This window comes from Pagrus pagrus (genome assembly GCF_965226575.1).
Source record: "Pagrus pagrus genome assembly, chromosome: 20".
NCBI classification, from domain to species: Eukaryota; Metazoa; Chordata; class Actinopteri; order Spariformes; family Sparidae; genus Pagrus; species Pagrus pagrus.
In genome coordinates this window covers 14,185,044-14,199,320 of record NC_140207.1, presented here as the reverse complement: position 1 = coordinate 14,199,320, position 14,277 = coordinate 14,185,044, and the positions used below count along the sequence as shown (strand labels likewise).

Genomic DNA, 14,277 nt, shown 5'->3' with positions numbered 1-14,277 from the left:
CTATTTTTCTTTTGTAAACAGCTTTTAGCTGTATGCATGGCGATGAGGTAATCTATTTGTGGCTATGTAAGATTAATAACTGTATTATGACGACAGTGAAACAAAGAAAACTGTACCACCAGACTACGTAGCTGTGAGACTCCTCGATTCATCCTCAGCACTGCGCCGTAAAAAAGAGTTTTAATTACATGGTAAGTTTGAATCCGACCGGCAGGCATTTAGAATAACTACAATGCAGGAATAACCAATAACCTCGCTGATGGCCTTGTTTAAAGTAAAAGCACATAAAACAGGTGGAAGGAAAGCAGGTTCATCTCACACACTCTGCCACAAACATGGGAGACGGATGATTTACAACGGCATTGAAGAATTGCTTAGTCCTCTGAGGATGACAGTAAATAGGATTCTGACTTTGTGGATGCAGATATATAAAATCCACAGTGATTCACAGGCGTTTGGGCACATTTCCTGCCTCATAACTGTCGGCTCTGCAGTGAAAGACAAAAGTCATTTGGATGTACAAGTTTCCACAAAGTCAATATTTTGGTTTGTTTGATGTTTGGTTTACAGTTATCCATTTTGATGACTTCCATCATTGTTTATTTTTCAAATATTGATTCAAATATTGTAATTTTAGGAATGCCATAAATGAATTTAGCTCAAAGCTGTGCTTATGATAGAATTTGCATATACGGGCTGGAGATTGTCGGGTGTGTTGAACAGATCTGCTGAATGCATATTAGCAGCTTATGCTTTTCCCCTCTTTATTATTCTAGTGCTATCAGCAGAGCTGTCAGGTGTTGGACAGAGAGTAGCAGCGAGTGAGAAAAAAGACCTGGACAATCAGAGCAGAGAAGTGGCCACTCTTAGGGGAGTGTTAAGTACGACTGAGAATCAAGTGCAGCTCCAGAGGATAATTGTAGAGGAGAAAGCAAAAAAATAAAAGTTGAATACAGATGAATGTCTCATATTTAGACCGGAATCAGTGAGACTTATGTCTGAATGATGAGTGAGGCTTGTGTCTGAGTTTGAGGTTAAATAATAAGAATGAGAAGAGCATTTGATATATTTATGCTCAATACTGCTTGGTTAGTGGAGTTGAAATTCCTGAATTTTTATTATTAACTCACTATAATGTCAAAACTTCGAGTGTGGCGTTACGCAGCCGCCATCTTGGCTTTTTGAAACTGCTAATTTTACTTGAAGAAGACTCGAAACTAGCGATTGAGACCATGAACTCATTAGGATACTGTTTACTAATACATCAGGTGAGAAGTAGCCTCATTGTCTCATAAGCTTACATACAATTTGACTTTAAACCAGTGGAGTCGCCCCCTGCTGGCCACTCGAAAGAATGCGAGTTTAAGGCTGTTTTGCATTGGGGGAAGCGCCAACCCTATTTTATACAGTCAGTGTCCAAAATGTACTTGTTTCTTCTACACTACTACTGTTTACTGCACTTATATATCGATTACAAATACAATTTCATCATTTCCTTGCTTTTCAGTCTGCACACTCAGAGCATTGAACCCAGATTAAATGCTGTGGGCTTCAGGATGACAGCCAGTGAAAGAGAAGCAGAGGAGCAGAAGATGGAAGTGGTGTGTCTGAGAGAGGCCCTGAACAGCACCATGACTGAACTGCAGCTCCAAAACAATGACATAGAGCAACTGCAGAAAGAGACTGCAGGTAACATAGACAAATGGCTTGAATGTAAAAGGTTATATATCACTTTTTTTGTAGAGCCAGAGTCAGTCACAATAGATAAAAGTACCTATTAATGTCTGTGCTGTTTCCAAAGACCATTTTGAAGCCTAATTTGTAAGAAAATAGGTTTTCCATTTTACTCAAAGGATATACTTAGGCTGTAGATGTAACAGCACCACTAATATAGAGTAAACACTAAAATTAAGTGTAATGATCACAATTTATCCCCAGACTACAGGAGTAGCCTTCAATCCGCTGACTAAAATGCTCTCACTTTTCTCTGGATGTCAGCTCTATGTCACTTTGTGAATAGGAGTACTACTTCAGATTCGCTGCAGCTGACCACCACCATGAGAACCTTCACCTGTACCGCAATAACCAGAATATAATGTTAGACTGGGAGCAGAACAATAATGAAGGACATTTATATTTTCCCTCTGGGTATAGCTTTCATGATCATGATAATCACAGCACTTTCAGTGGCTTCTTACTTGTCAGTATGTGACGGTCATGAGATTGTGCAGCTTGTTTGCAGCGAAGCAAGACGTGATAAATAATCACGATCAGCTGTTGTCTCCTGAACTATTTAATTGTTTAAAATGTTAACAGCTTTTTGACACTTCGTTCTGGTGAAAACCCCTAAAATGACCCAGGTCTGAGCTAAACTACCTGCAGTTAAGATTAAATCTGAGTTTTATGAACTACAACTCAATTTAAAGACTCATCATTTTGTTGTTTCTGGTTAGAAAGATAATTGGACACCAAAATGGATTGCTTTGTTTGGATTAAATCAATCTTTAATTACCTTTATGCAGTCATCTCAAGATGAAAAGCACTGTTGTCGGCGCGCTCGAGCAGAGACGGGTTCAGTGAGTTTATACTCCTTCAGTAGATTGAACTTCATTCTTCCCAAATAAAATTGTGCACATATCCATAGTAGGCTCGGCCATACCTTTGCTATCTACACATATATTACCTAGCCTACTAAAGCAGAATAAAATACAAAAACACATATTGTAACAAAGCAACGTGCAAATTACATATTCAAGCACACTCTCTTACAGGAACAAGCAACGTGCTTGAAACATAATGAATAAAGCTAAAAGTCTAGTCTATATTTTGAGCTAAAAGCTAACAAGCTAAATGGTAAAGTTAGCATGCTAACACGCTCGAAATGACAATGCTAATATGCTGATGATTAGTGTTTACCATCTTTAACTTCAGCACTAGCTGAGGCTGATGGGAATGTCTCAGCAGGTACTTGGTAATGAACCAAACAAATGGACAAATAAAGTTCAATATGACCTTTAAATCCTGTATTTAAGTACATTTTTTAGGTACTTGTATTTCCATTTTATGCAACTTTATACTTTATGATCCACTAAGTTTATCTGACAAGTAAAAGTATTTGTTACTTGTCAGATTTAGACTTTACATACAAAGATGTTTGCTCGAGAGGGTCCGCCAAAATCTGTAAATGCTGCAGTGAGTTGAAGAAGTTCTCTTGTAGCCCATTCGGCCGTCATTTGCCTAAAAATGTGGCTGTTTTGAGTATTTTAGGAATCATGTGTATTGACTGAATCATCATATAATTATTCACTCCAATGCGGGCCACTGATTAAAGCTTGGAAAACGCCGTGAGACAACTGTTTGTGCCAGTTCATCCAACAGTTGAGTAGATATTTCAGTCCAAAGTGATGAACCAACAGACAGACAGAGAGACAGACGTTGGAGCCATGACGACAGCATGGCTGAAATGAATGAAAGTGCAAAACGTGTTGGCTAATGTGTCGAAAGTAATACAAAAAAAAAAACAACTTTAAAAAAAAGGTACTTTTATGTTTTTATATCGATACGAAACATAGTTGACTCTTTAGCAATAGTAATCAGTGTCACGATGTCACAACATCTCTCAAAGAAAAGATAATTTCTTGTTGTGTCTTTCATATGTCAACAGAAAAACACACATAATTGCACATTGTCATTACAGATGGCAGTAATAACACTCTTCCAATGACACATGATGAAGAACTTCCTATAAATGATCATTACGACTCTGTTGTCTAATGTCTGTAATCATCTCAATCAACGTGTTAATTAAAAACTGACTGCAGCTCTCAGTTGGTTCATTGTTTACCAGTATATGCCACTGACGCTGCACTTTGAGAGACACCTTTCTGCTATTGGTAAGACCCGCTGTACCGAACACCATAGCAGTCATCAATAGCCCTTGTGAGCGAGTCTAGCGCTGACAGAGCCCTTCTGTTCTGAAAGGTCTCCCTCTGAGGAAGCGGAGCAGCGCCAGAGCAGCTGGGCACGCTGAGGAGAATCAGGGCTTGTGGGGAAGCTGGCAGGGAGAGATGGAGGAGACATAGTGGGTAATTGGAGCGCAGCGATATCCGCCATCTTGGCTCGTTACCTAAATAACAGCTTTGATTGAGGTGAATAGGCCCATAAAGGGTTGTGGTGGCACTGATAAGCTTCAGCGTGGCTTGGCTGGTGTTTCAAGGCTCTTGGCAATCCACGAGAACTCTTGGCTTCCTGTAGCCGAGTTCGACGGGACGGGCACCTGGGATTCCAGATGTCTTGGGGTGGTATCTATGGTGGCATCCTTCAGCTGGCATTAGTGCCTACGGTGACATTCATCCTTCAGCCTGGCATGACGGAACCGGCAGCGTCGAGCCAGCTTCCGATCTATCCACACATATCTGTCTGAGCGAGCGCTGCTGGAGGTTCCTTCTGTCTGGAGAAGAAAAAGCAGAGTTTGTGCAGGACCGCTGCGCTATCTGGAAACTTGGAAAGTTACACGGGCAACAACAGATGCTAATGTAATGAGTTGAGGATTCTGAATATGAAACGCAATTTTCCTAGAAGATGTCAATGAAGTGGAAAATATTTCACTTTAAGCGTAGCAGCAAGGGCGTTATGGAGATTAGAGCTGCTTTGAAAAATCTCTCTCATCTGTTTGCTTTGAATACATAGGAGCGTTAATCTGGAGCGAAGCTGCATTAAGGAATGTTTGCTTCAAAATATACAAGCACAGAGAGAAAATGTACTTAAGGGGATGCTCTAATGCGTCGGGGAGTAGTTAAAGAATCTTCTGTCGAAGCCGGCCTATTTACAGCCTCAAAGTAACAACAAATAAAGTGGCAAATCCACAGGGCCTCACCTTGGCCTCAGGTGGAAACAGATAGAGAGCGAGCGGAAGGTAAGCTGAACCTCAGTGCCGCTATGCTGTGAAAACTAATTTAAAGTGTCTGTGTCTGCGTGCGCAGATAAACGTGTACTAACTGTAACCCCCCAACACCCCCCGCTCGAGGAGTCAACTGCACGACAGGCGTCTGTAATCACTGTTATTTTCCAACCGAAAAAAACCACAACATTTATGACAGCTCATAAATTGTTCAGTAGTCTTCAGTCTTCCCTGGGGTTGTTTAGTCAACATCTACTTCCATCACTTCTCCCGGCTCATACAAACATAACGCCACGATTCATTCATCATGTTTTTTTTTTCTCCCCGAGAACATTTCTTAGAGGGCAGTGCACCGACTGCGAGGGGTCCCAGACTTAGATTTTTTGTAATCAGAAGAGAAAGACTGACCTCACAGGACAACACAACTGTTTTACTTTGTTTATATTTGGCGGACCCTGCCACCTTTCTAGCTTCAAACTGTGTGGGGACCTTATTTTCTTGTTCATTCAGGTATGGAAACAATTTAGAAGAAGAAACACCGCTAACAAAGTGGCTCTGCTAATTCAGTTACAAACATGTTTCATTTTTATTTCAACCTCTCCACAATAAAAGCCCCCTGTTATTTAGTTATTTAAAATCTTTTATGATGAAGCAGCATTACAGGAAACGGTGTGTTTTCAGCAGCGGGAAATAAACACGACAGCTGAAACAGTTGAAAGTGAACACGATGAAACAGTAAAACACAGCAGATGTTTGAAAGTACAAACAGGACGAGAGAAACTAAAGAGATTCAGTCGGAAGCTACGAAAGTACTGAGAGCTGAACACACCGACTTCTGAAAAATGTCTTTCTCTCAGGTCTCCTGCACAGACGTGAGTTGAGTTTCGATTTGAGGGGGAGCAGGACCATGGCCGGCACGGCTCGGTTTAAGGCAGTAAAATTAGTGATGGAAAAGCAAATCAGCCGGACTCAGCTAAAAGGAAAAACAGCACTGGTGCCCCTTTAACTTCCTCTAATTCTCTCCACAACCAATGACTAAACCGTTCTGGCTAGATTTACCACCGGCAATGAATAACATCATTAGACACTTGTAGTCTGGGGACATAATTTATGGCCGTTTGTGTAGTTAGTCCTGCTGATATTACAGGATGGTGTGGTGTTCAGGGAGGCTGGTGTAAAGCACAGTGATCCATGTGAATGAGAGAAAAACTGGGTCTCGAGAGGAAAAAAAGAGGTGTTTAATGGGATGTTCACGCTCTGTTACCTGCCCGACAGGAACAATCTCACTCACTCACCTTGTTTGCCACTCACAGGCCTCTGTACACAGGCTGCTAATTAACGGAGCTCCTGAATGCTTCATGAGCTAAATGGTTACATGCGCAGAGGAGACCGGCTCATATTTGGAGAAAGCTATTCATAGGAAATGTGTTTTGTATTCAAATGGCGTCATGAGGGTATCAATCAAAACAAATGTTAAGAAAATGAGCATGGCATTCACAGTCTAGACAGGATTTTTATGGGTCAATAATGTTGTTGATATTGTGGTAAAGATTAAATTTGAACTCTTCAAAATTGGGATCATGAGCTTATCTAGGATAATGAGATGTTGTATTCATACACTTCAGGTCATTGATGTAATACTAATTAAACAGCTGACCTTTTCAAATACATTTACATTTTTTACCCTTCTGTATTGTCAGTTTACTTGTTTTGGCAGATCCATGATCAAAATCTTTCCATGACAACTGACATTAATGTAAATTGAAGTTGAAATACCGACCAACAGGTGAAAATATACAGTCGTGCCCATTTAGGGCAACAAAATGTAACCTCCTGGAGAAAGAGATTTGATTGTTGAGTCTCATTGTTAAAGTGCTTTGGGATTGCGGCTCCAGTCGGACCCAGAGTGTCACTATTGGAGGGATGACACTCAACAATCAACTATCTTTCTCCAGGAAGTTACATTTGGCTGCTTTAACTCACAATCTTTTATGAGACTGAAAAAGAACGCTGCCAACTTTAGTAAAGAAGTAAGTCTTTACGGCCATGCTTGCAGCTTTGTGGCTAATGCTGAGCTAAATGCTAAAGTGAGTATGATAACATGCTCACAATGACAATGCTAACACACTGGTATGGTGTTTACCATTTTCACCATCTCAGTTTAGTCATCATGCTAACGTACAGCTGATGGGAATGTCTATTGGACAAATTGGAAACTAGAATTCATGAGCGCTGGATGAAGATGGCTAATTCTGCATCCCTTCCCCAGAGGCAATACATCCAGTAGTTGTTGATGTATTTCACTACTTACAACTCATGTCAACCTCATGGTGGTGCTACAGGCATCATTAGAGTATCACACTATTACTATAAAGCAGGGTATATCATCTGGGAACCATGAATGTCTTTACTTAATTTTGTGCCAATTCATCCATTAAATGTTAAGATATTTCACTGGCTAAGTGAAAACATTGACCTGTTGGTGGTGTCCGTAGGATTCATCCTCTGGGGAATAGGAATCCTATTTCAGTTTGTACCAAAGTGGTTGTCGCCATTTCGGTTAAACCTACGTAAAACAGGACGCAGATTGGAGTCCGTCTCATCCTGCGAGTCACATCTCACTTTGACTTCTTCATACCCATGCAAGCACTCACACAGTCCGTTTCTCTGACAAGCTCAAGCCCCGCTATTGCGACCTTTAGCTGTGACCTTTAGCGGTCCCTGAATGCCACTTTGGGAAAGTCATTCATTGTCCTCGGCGCTGCTGTCAAAGTGGAATGTCACATGTGTCTGCGAACTGCATAGCTCATGTTGCTCGCGAATACGCGGAATGAGGAAAAGTGCTGAGGAAAGCTTCTCACCCTGTTGGTTGTAGGTGTGTGTCCGGAGGAAACGTACATTATGTGTGCATCCACTAATGATTCATCAATCAACATTTGGTGAGGTCAATGTGGAACAAATGGCTGTTTTATACAACATGCACATAGTCTGAAACTGCATATTGAGAGAGAAATGCTCCCTTTTTCAGCATCTCACACCACTTTCCCACACTTACATGTGCCTACACACCGGCACATACACCCACTGACCTCCACTCCCTATATGTGCATACACAACCATCTGCGTGACTGCTGCATTGGTAGTACGAGTGAACTCAAGGTAGAGAGATTGATTCTCTGGCGCAAACAGCGCTGGGCTGTACATTGGGCTGCCTCAGCACCCTCCCACCTCCCCTCCATTCAACCGACCAAACAGTGGGGTGATTAATAACACCCCCTCCATTACCCTCTGCACACAGATGGGACGTCAGGTTGAAGGTTGATGGAGAACAGCGCGTCGCTGGTGTTACACCCCATCATACAGATTAGAGTTTGGACCTCAGACAGCGCGTCCCCCTCCCTCCACCTTTACCCTGCTGCCGCACGCGATTTGTATCCTTCAGGTATCCTTCCACTGCTGCCGATGCCATTTGTCACTGCAGGGCCCAGCTGAAGACTCCCTTTAAAAAAAAAAACAGGTGGAGGGACTTCCACTCTGATTTTGAGTGATTTATGAAGTGCTGCTGGGCGCTTACAGTGCTGTGGTTTTACAGTGTTTTGCCGGAGGAATATCAAAGTCTCTGAAGTTGTCAGAGCAAACCACAGCGGGCAGAAGCGTCTCTCACTTGTAACTGAGTGCTTTATATCACTGCCTTCACTTCCAGCTGAAGCCGTCTTTGTGTCGTAAAGCAGAGGGAATGAAACTGCGGGAGATCAAAGATTCACAAATGAGGAAAATACGCATCCAGAACTCACACTCTGACAAGTCTGTTGTGTACGAAGCAGTTTTTAATTTATGCACAGTAACACAAGCAAACATGTAAAAAGAGTTAGTTGCAACTGAGCCATTGAATAACCTAATATTTGGTTATACACTCTGAACAGAAATATCTCAACTTGATGAATGGATTTCATCTTATAGTATATGAGTAGCACTCCAGCTCGGGGTTCAGGAGAATAACCTTCGCTGCGCTCCGTCTGTACAGTAAATGCCGTTAACATCCTGCTCTCACAAACACATATCGAACTCAGAAGCCAAAGGAAAAGCGAACACTATCAAAATTCAAAAACATTATTATTATTTTTTTTTTTTACAAAAAATATAAAAAGTACGGTGACAAAGACTGAACTTGATGCGGGCTGATGTGAAATCTCCCAATTTTCAGAATGCACATAAACTTCTTTTCAAAAGGAAATGTTTTATTTTAACACTTGATACATTGAATAAATGTATTTAGAAAACTACAGACATAGGCTTCAAACTTAACTTCCTGTACAAAACATATTTACCTTTAAAAGCAAATGATAAAAAAACAAAACTGTAAGTTCAATCACTGCGAGCTGCTAGAGCCTGTAACAGGAAGAAAAAACAAAGAAATGGACAAACTCGACCACAGACTTCAAATATCTACATCCTGATTCGAGGACTGGGGGGGTTGGGGTGGATTGATATTGATCCATCTGGAGGTTGCTGCAGCAGTAAATAGTAAAAAGCCACCAGGCATCACCACAGTCTTTGCTTTTATGACTTCCACAACCAGTCCCGAACCAGAGACCAGCGAAAACGCTTCGAGTCCCCAAACCCTGGAATGCGACCAACCATGCAAAACGAAACAGAGAAAACACGTCAGATGAAGTCATGCAAAGCAGTTTTTGTGGTTATTTCCCATCATTACAAATACAGGTCTTTTTTTCTTTTTTTTTAGAGGCGTCACAGGAAAGTTAAAAGGGATCACATTTTTCCCACAGTTTCATTGAGTTCTTAATTTTTCCCCTTTTGTCCACGTTGGGAAATCCAGTTGTCCGTTTCTCAGCGAGAGTCAAAAATATGAGCTTTCCGAGCGTACCCCAAGGCACCTGAGAGAATGTGGGCGTTTCCCTCTGTTGGCAACACTGCGTGTCTGTTTTTACGTTACATACCAGCTGCCATAGAGTCTCAGAGTGGGACAATCCCACGCATGGTGTCACGAATCTCAATACAAAGCACACAGAAAAGAATACAGTCAAAAAAATGGATGAAAGGGTTGGCGTCCTCTCAGTGGTATGGAGTCTGAACTGCCGAATCGAGGGTTAATAGTCATCGTAGGTGTTGAGGTCGGTGAAGTATGCGTTGGTATATGTCTTCCCGGCAAGCTGTGGGTTGAAGTACTTATTTCTTTCCTCCAGGATCAGATTGTTTTTGTTGAAGGCCTGGGGGATAAAAAAAAAAAAAAAAAAGAATAGATGGAGAGGAGAAAAGGGAGAGGAGTCAGTACGGACTTGTTTGCGACACATGGATCAAGTGATTATTCAGCCCAGATGGCGAGGTAAAAAGCAAATCCATCTAGCCCAAAACAGAAAAAAAAAGGGGGAGCAACACAAATCAATGGGGAGGCCGCTCAGTGAATGAAACATACATTTCACAGAGCAAGGTCAAAGCATTTGCAAACAGGCTGGGAAAATGATAAGCCACCACAGGGCTAAACTTTTTCAATGCGCGTCCGTATGTCCACCTCTGTCATCCCTAATACCCAGCATCAGCAGTTTTTATGGCCCTCGGATTGTCGGCCCTCTAGGACAATCTGCACCATAAAAATCCATCAAAGGAGGGCCTCTTCTCCGTTAAACAATAAGGAAGAGCCATGAGGGCATCTTCTCTGTGCCTGCGTGACACGGTAAACATGGAATGAGCTTCTGATGCGGTGCTCAATACAACATCAGCAATTTGGCAAATGGATGTGTTCATATCCAGTCTGTTGTACACTGAGAGTGTGTGCTGGGAGTCCCTTGGGGCAGCGTAATTGAACACTTGATGATGCTGCGTTTGCGGCTGATGGATGTTTCAGACTGACACCGATAGGGAACGAGTGTGCCGGACAAAAAACTCATATATTTTGCCTGTTTCCCATTATGTGATTTGCACACAGAGGGATTGTAATCAGCACTCCCGCAGCCCCGGAGACGGTTATGTGTCTCTGCAGGTGGCCCCATGGCTGCTTTTAAACAGCTGTGCTGCGGTGCTTGTTAGCGTTATCTATTTTGTCTCCTCGCCTCAAACCTGCTTAATTGGCTGGAGAATGATTACATTTGAGTTTTTTTGGCGCAGTAAACAAAATTTGCCTAAACTATGAAGTGGCATTAGTGATAGAGAGGTAACAGAGGAGCATAATGAAACAGCATCGCAGTGAAATTGTCTTCCGCCACCCGTCAAATCAAAACAATTAAGTCAAAATAGAGGACAAAACAAGACAAACATGGAGAAAAAAAACATGCAGATGGAGGCACTTGTCGAAAGAGGAAAACAAAAAAAGCAGGGATACACTGCCTTCTCACAAGCCGGGCGGGAGAAGTGGGGTGGCGGGGGGTCGTGATGGAGGGATGAAGGGGGTCTGAGCAGTGAAAGAGAAACTAGAGTCTGTACTCCAACCTGCCACACACAGGAAGTGCCACAGGAAGTGGAAGGGCGGGGCACGGTGGGGAAGAGGAAGTAGTAGTGGTTGGGGTGAAAGAGCTGTTGGGGGAGTCAAGAGGCGGGACGTTGCAGAGGTCAGTGGTTAGTAGAAAATCTCCAGGCCGCGCATGGACACCCCCATGTTAGCAGAGAGAGGCTGGTGCATGGCGGGGTCGTCCAAGGGCAAGAGTACCGACACATCTGGCTGCAGGGAGGAGAGGAATGGGCAAGAGTCATCCTCAAAGAAACCCTAAAGCCACGCTCTGTGTCAAGCCTGGAAATATGATCAACTGTACATAAAACTACAGATCAGTGGTGACGTCAGTGTCTGGAGACACCAGAGACACCAGCATCTACGATACATTGTGACTAGGATCATCAGGATTTGAGCCAAAAACTCTAAAGCATGGCGTCAGGTGTTCATCAATCCTGCCTATAAACGCTCAGAAGGAGGCATATTATGTTTCTGCACACTTAATGGTTTAAAATTCACTGCAGCACCCAAACTGTTTAGGCTCAGCGAGTGACGGTCGGAGGCAGACTCTGCTTTAGAAAAAAATTAGACACTGTTCATTCGTCATGCAGCTCCTTTTGTACTTTCACATCGACTGTCTATATTCATAGCCAGCGCTATTTGCAACAGAACTAACTGAATTACGCTCTATGCTCCTGACTCTAATTGCATGACAGATGAACGCTCCTCACACCTTTATTCCACAATGAAATTACATTCGGGGGGGGGACGCTTGCTCCGAGCCAGAGGATCTGTTCTCTCTGTGCCACAAAACACTTTCATACGTGTGAAGCAGTTTTGCAAAACAGAGATCCATGATTTCACTAAGTTTATAATATGTATCTGACACTGAAGAGTTTCTCTGAGAGAACTGAGGATATCAAACATAAACCAAAAAAAAGATGATTTATCAATATAGCAAAGTAAAATCAAGTTAGCGCATCATTAATTAACTAGCCTACATTAGCTTATCGGATAATAGATTACGTTCGAGCGCCTTCACAGTAAAAAAACTGTTCGTCTGCTTTAACATAAACTGCAAATGTTAGCAAATTCGGCTATTAGCTTACCACCTAAAACATTAACTGAGAGTTACCTCCAAAGCTACATCATTACCTGACTACATTAGCGTGTTGGGTAATAGATTACATTCAAAAAGCAGTTTACAACTACCTCCACTGCGTATTTTCCTATGCTATCAGAGTTTAGGCTAACATTAGCAGCTCTGTTGTGATTAGCTTACACACCAGCAAGTCCTGCTTACGTTACATCCGACAAACATAATACCCAAAAGCTTAATTTCTTTTTTTTTTTATCCTTACGTGAAGCTAGCGTTAGCTTAACAAGCTAACAAGCTACAGTAGTTACAGCTAGCAGGCTAATATCTGAAAAAGAAGTCAGTTCTTGTCTGTTTGAATTCAAGGACCCATCGTTTCAAAAGTAACTACAAATTTAAAATTCCTTATCTCTCACTTTTATGATTATTAAGAGCTGCATATCTGCAGTGTGAGAATAGAGAGCTCGACAGGCGTAGTAGCAGTAAGTTGGCAATTAAATCAAGCTAAGCTTCCTTTTAACAATGATTCATGCCGTGTAGCGTGGCTGCATATATCCCAGTAGCTGCAACAGGAAGACAAGTTGTTGCCAGAGCTTTTAAGTGGCCTGCTGGTGACAGACTATCTTACAAATGTAATTCGTAAAGAATATTTTGAGGCTAATTCTTTTATTGGTATAATCTCATGATACCAGATTCATCGCTTCTGAAGCTCCTTTGTGGGGCTCAAAAAAACACACAGTGTGTTAAAGTGGTTGAAACACCCTTTAACACAGAGCACTGGGAATCCTTGAAAAAAGCCCAGCTGGAGCTTGAAGTAGCTGTGGACAAGCATTAATCACCAGCTCAGTCTGGCATTAAAGGCCTGATGTATGAGCGGATAAGAGGCTGTTTGAGTAGCTGGATCTCTGTCACAGGCTCTGCTACATCCGACTGTCTGCAATTTAGGATGCAATAATGACACAAAGAACCTGTCTAAGCAGGGAAAAGTGCAGATGCTGAGCGCCTTCGCTGATTACCTACCCACGCGCCGATAAGTACTGTAATTGCATTAGTATGTTATGAGAAAGCAGTGTATGACCACTGACACAGAACAAAGTCACACACTGAGACACACAGCGGAGGAGCACACGGAGAAGAGGGTGTACGCACAACTGCCTATCTGTTACACGACTGGAGAGCGTCAGTGCACGACAGGAGGTGGCGTGACAGTGAGAGTCATGCAGTAAGAGGTGTGTTTAATCACCACCGACACTGGAGGAAGAAGGGGGCACCGACTCAAAGTGTGACATCCATAGATTAAGTCAAACAGTAAGGACACGTTACAAAGTGCTGCTCTACACATCCTGACCCGCAGTGAACCCCCCCCACCGGCGCAAACCTGCCCACAGACCTTGATGGCTTCCACCGAGTCGTACTTGTCCAGCTTGTTGATGTGGTTGGTGATGCTGGTGTTGAGCGGGGCGGCTGAAATGGGGTGGATGACGGTGGCGTCGTGCGACTGCTGCTGGTAGCGCTGGCAGTACGAGTACACGAGCAGGGTGACCAGACAGCCGAGGATGGAGCTGCTGAGCCCCACGGCGATCATGTGGAAGAGGTTGAAGTCTGGAAGAAGAAAGGGAGAAGGGGTAATTCTCCGTCAGTTCGCACGCGTGGAAGTGGTAATTTAAGCTGCAATTCATATGGTAATAATGGAGTGCTCTGCAATAAAGAAGACGCTCCGGGACTGTTGAAGAATTTTTATCCACCTTGTCTTCAGTTTGCTCTATTCTTACTCTGTGCTGTCGGGACCTACCGTATATCACAGATGAAAGACGTGCACGTGCTGTGTAACACATACAG

At 42.7% G+C, this 14,277-nt stretch overlaps 1 protein-coding gene across 3 annotated transcripts in view; it reads right to left on the bottom strand.

The window, feature by feature from the left end:
- Nucleotides 1-8,698: 8,698 nt before the first annotated feature.
- The window catches only part of sema5a (sema domain, seven thrombospondin repeats (type 1 and type 1-like), transmembrane domain (TM) and short cytoplasmic domain, (semaphorin) 5A), a 128,320-nt gene continuing 122,741 nt past the window's right edge, over nucleotides 8,699-14,277 (bottom strand). Inside the window, exons 21-23 of one of the 3 annotated variants that reach the window (XR_014621200.1) lie at nucleotides 13,829-14,040; nucleotides 11,356-11,573; nucleotides 10,037-10,128 (exon numbers count right to left, since the gene is read on the bottom strand). Coding sequence is in view for 1 of the 3 variants with exons in the window: in XM_084340692.1 (XP_084196818.1) it covers nucleotides 10,009-10,128; nucleotides 13,829-14,040 (332 nt within the window). In the remaining 2 variants the exon portion in view is untranslated. Of the gene's footprint in view, nucleotides 10,129-11,344; nucleotides 11,574-13,828; nucleotides 14,041-14,277 lie in introns of all 3 variants that reach the window. The other 2 variants (XR_014621201.1, XM_084340692.1) reach the window with 2 other exon arrangements.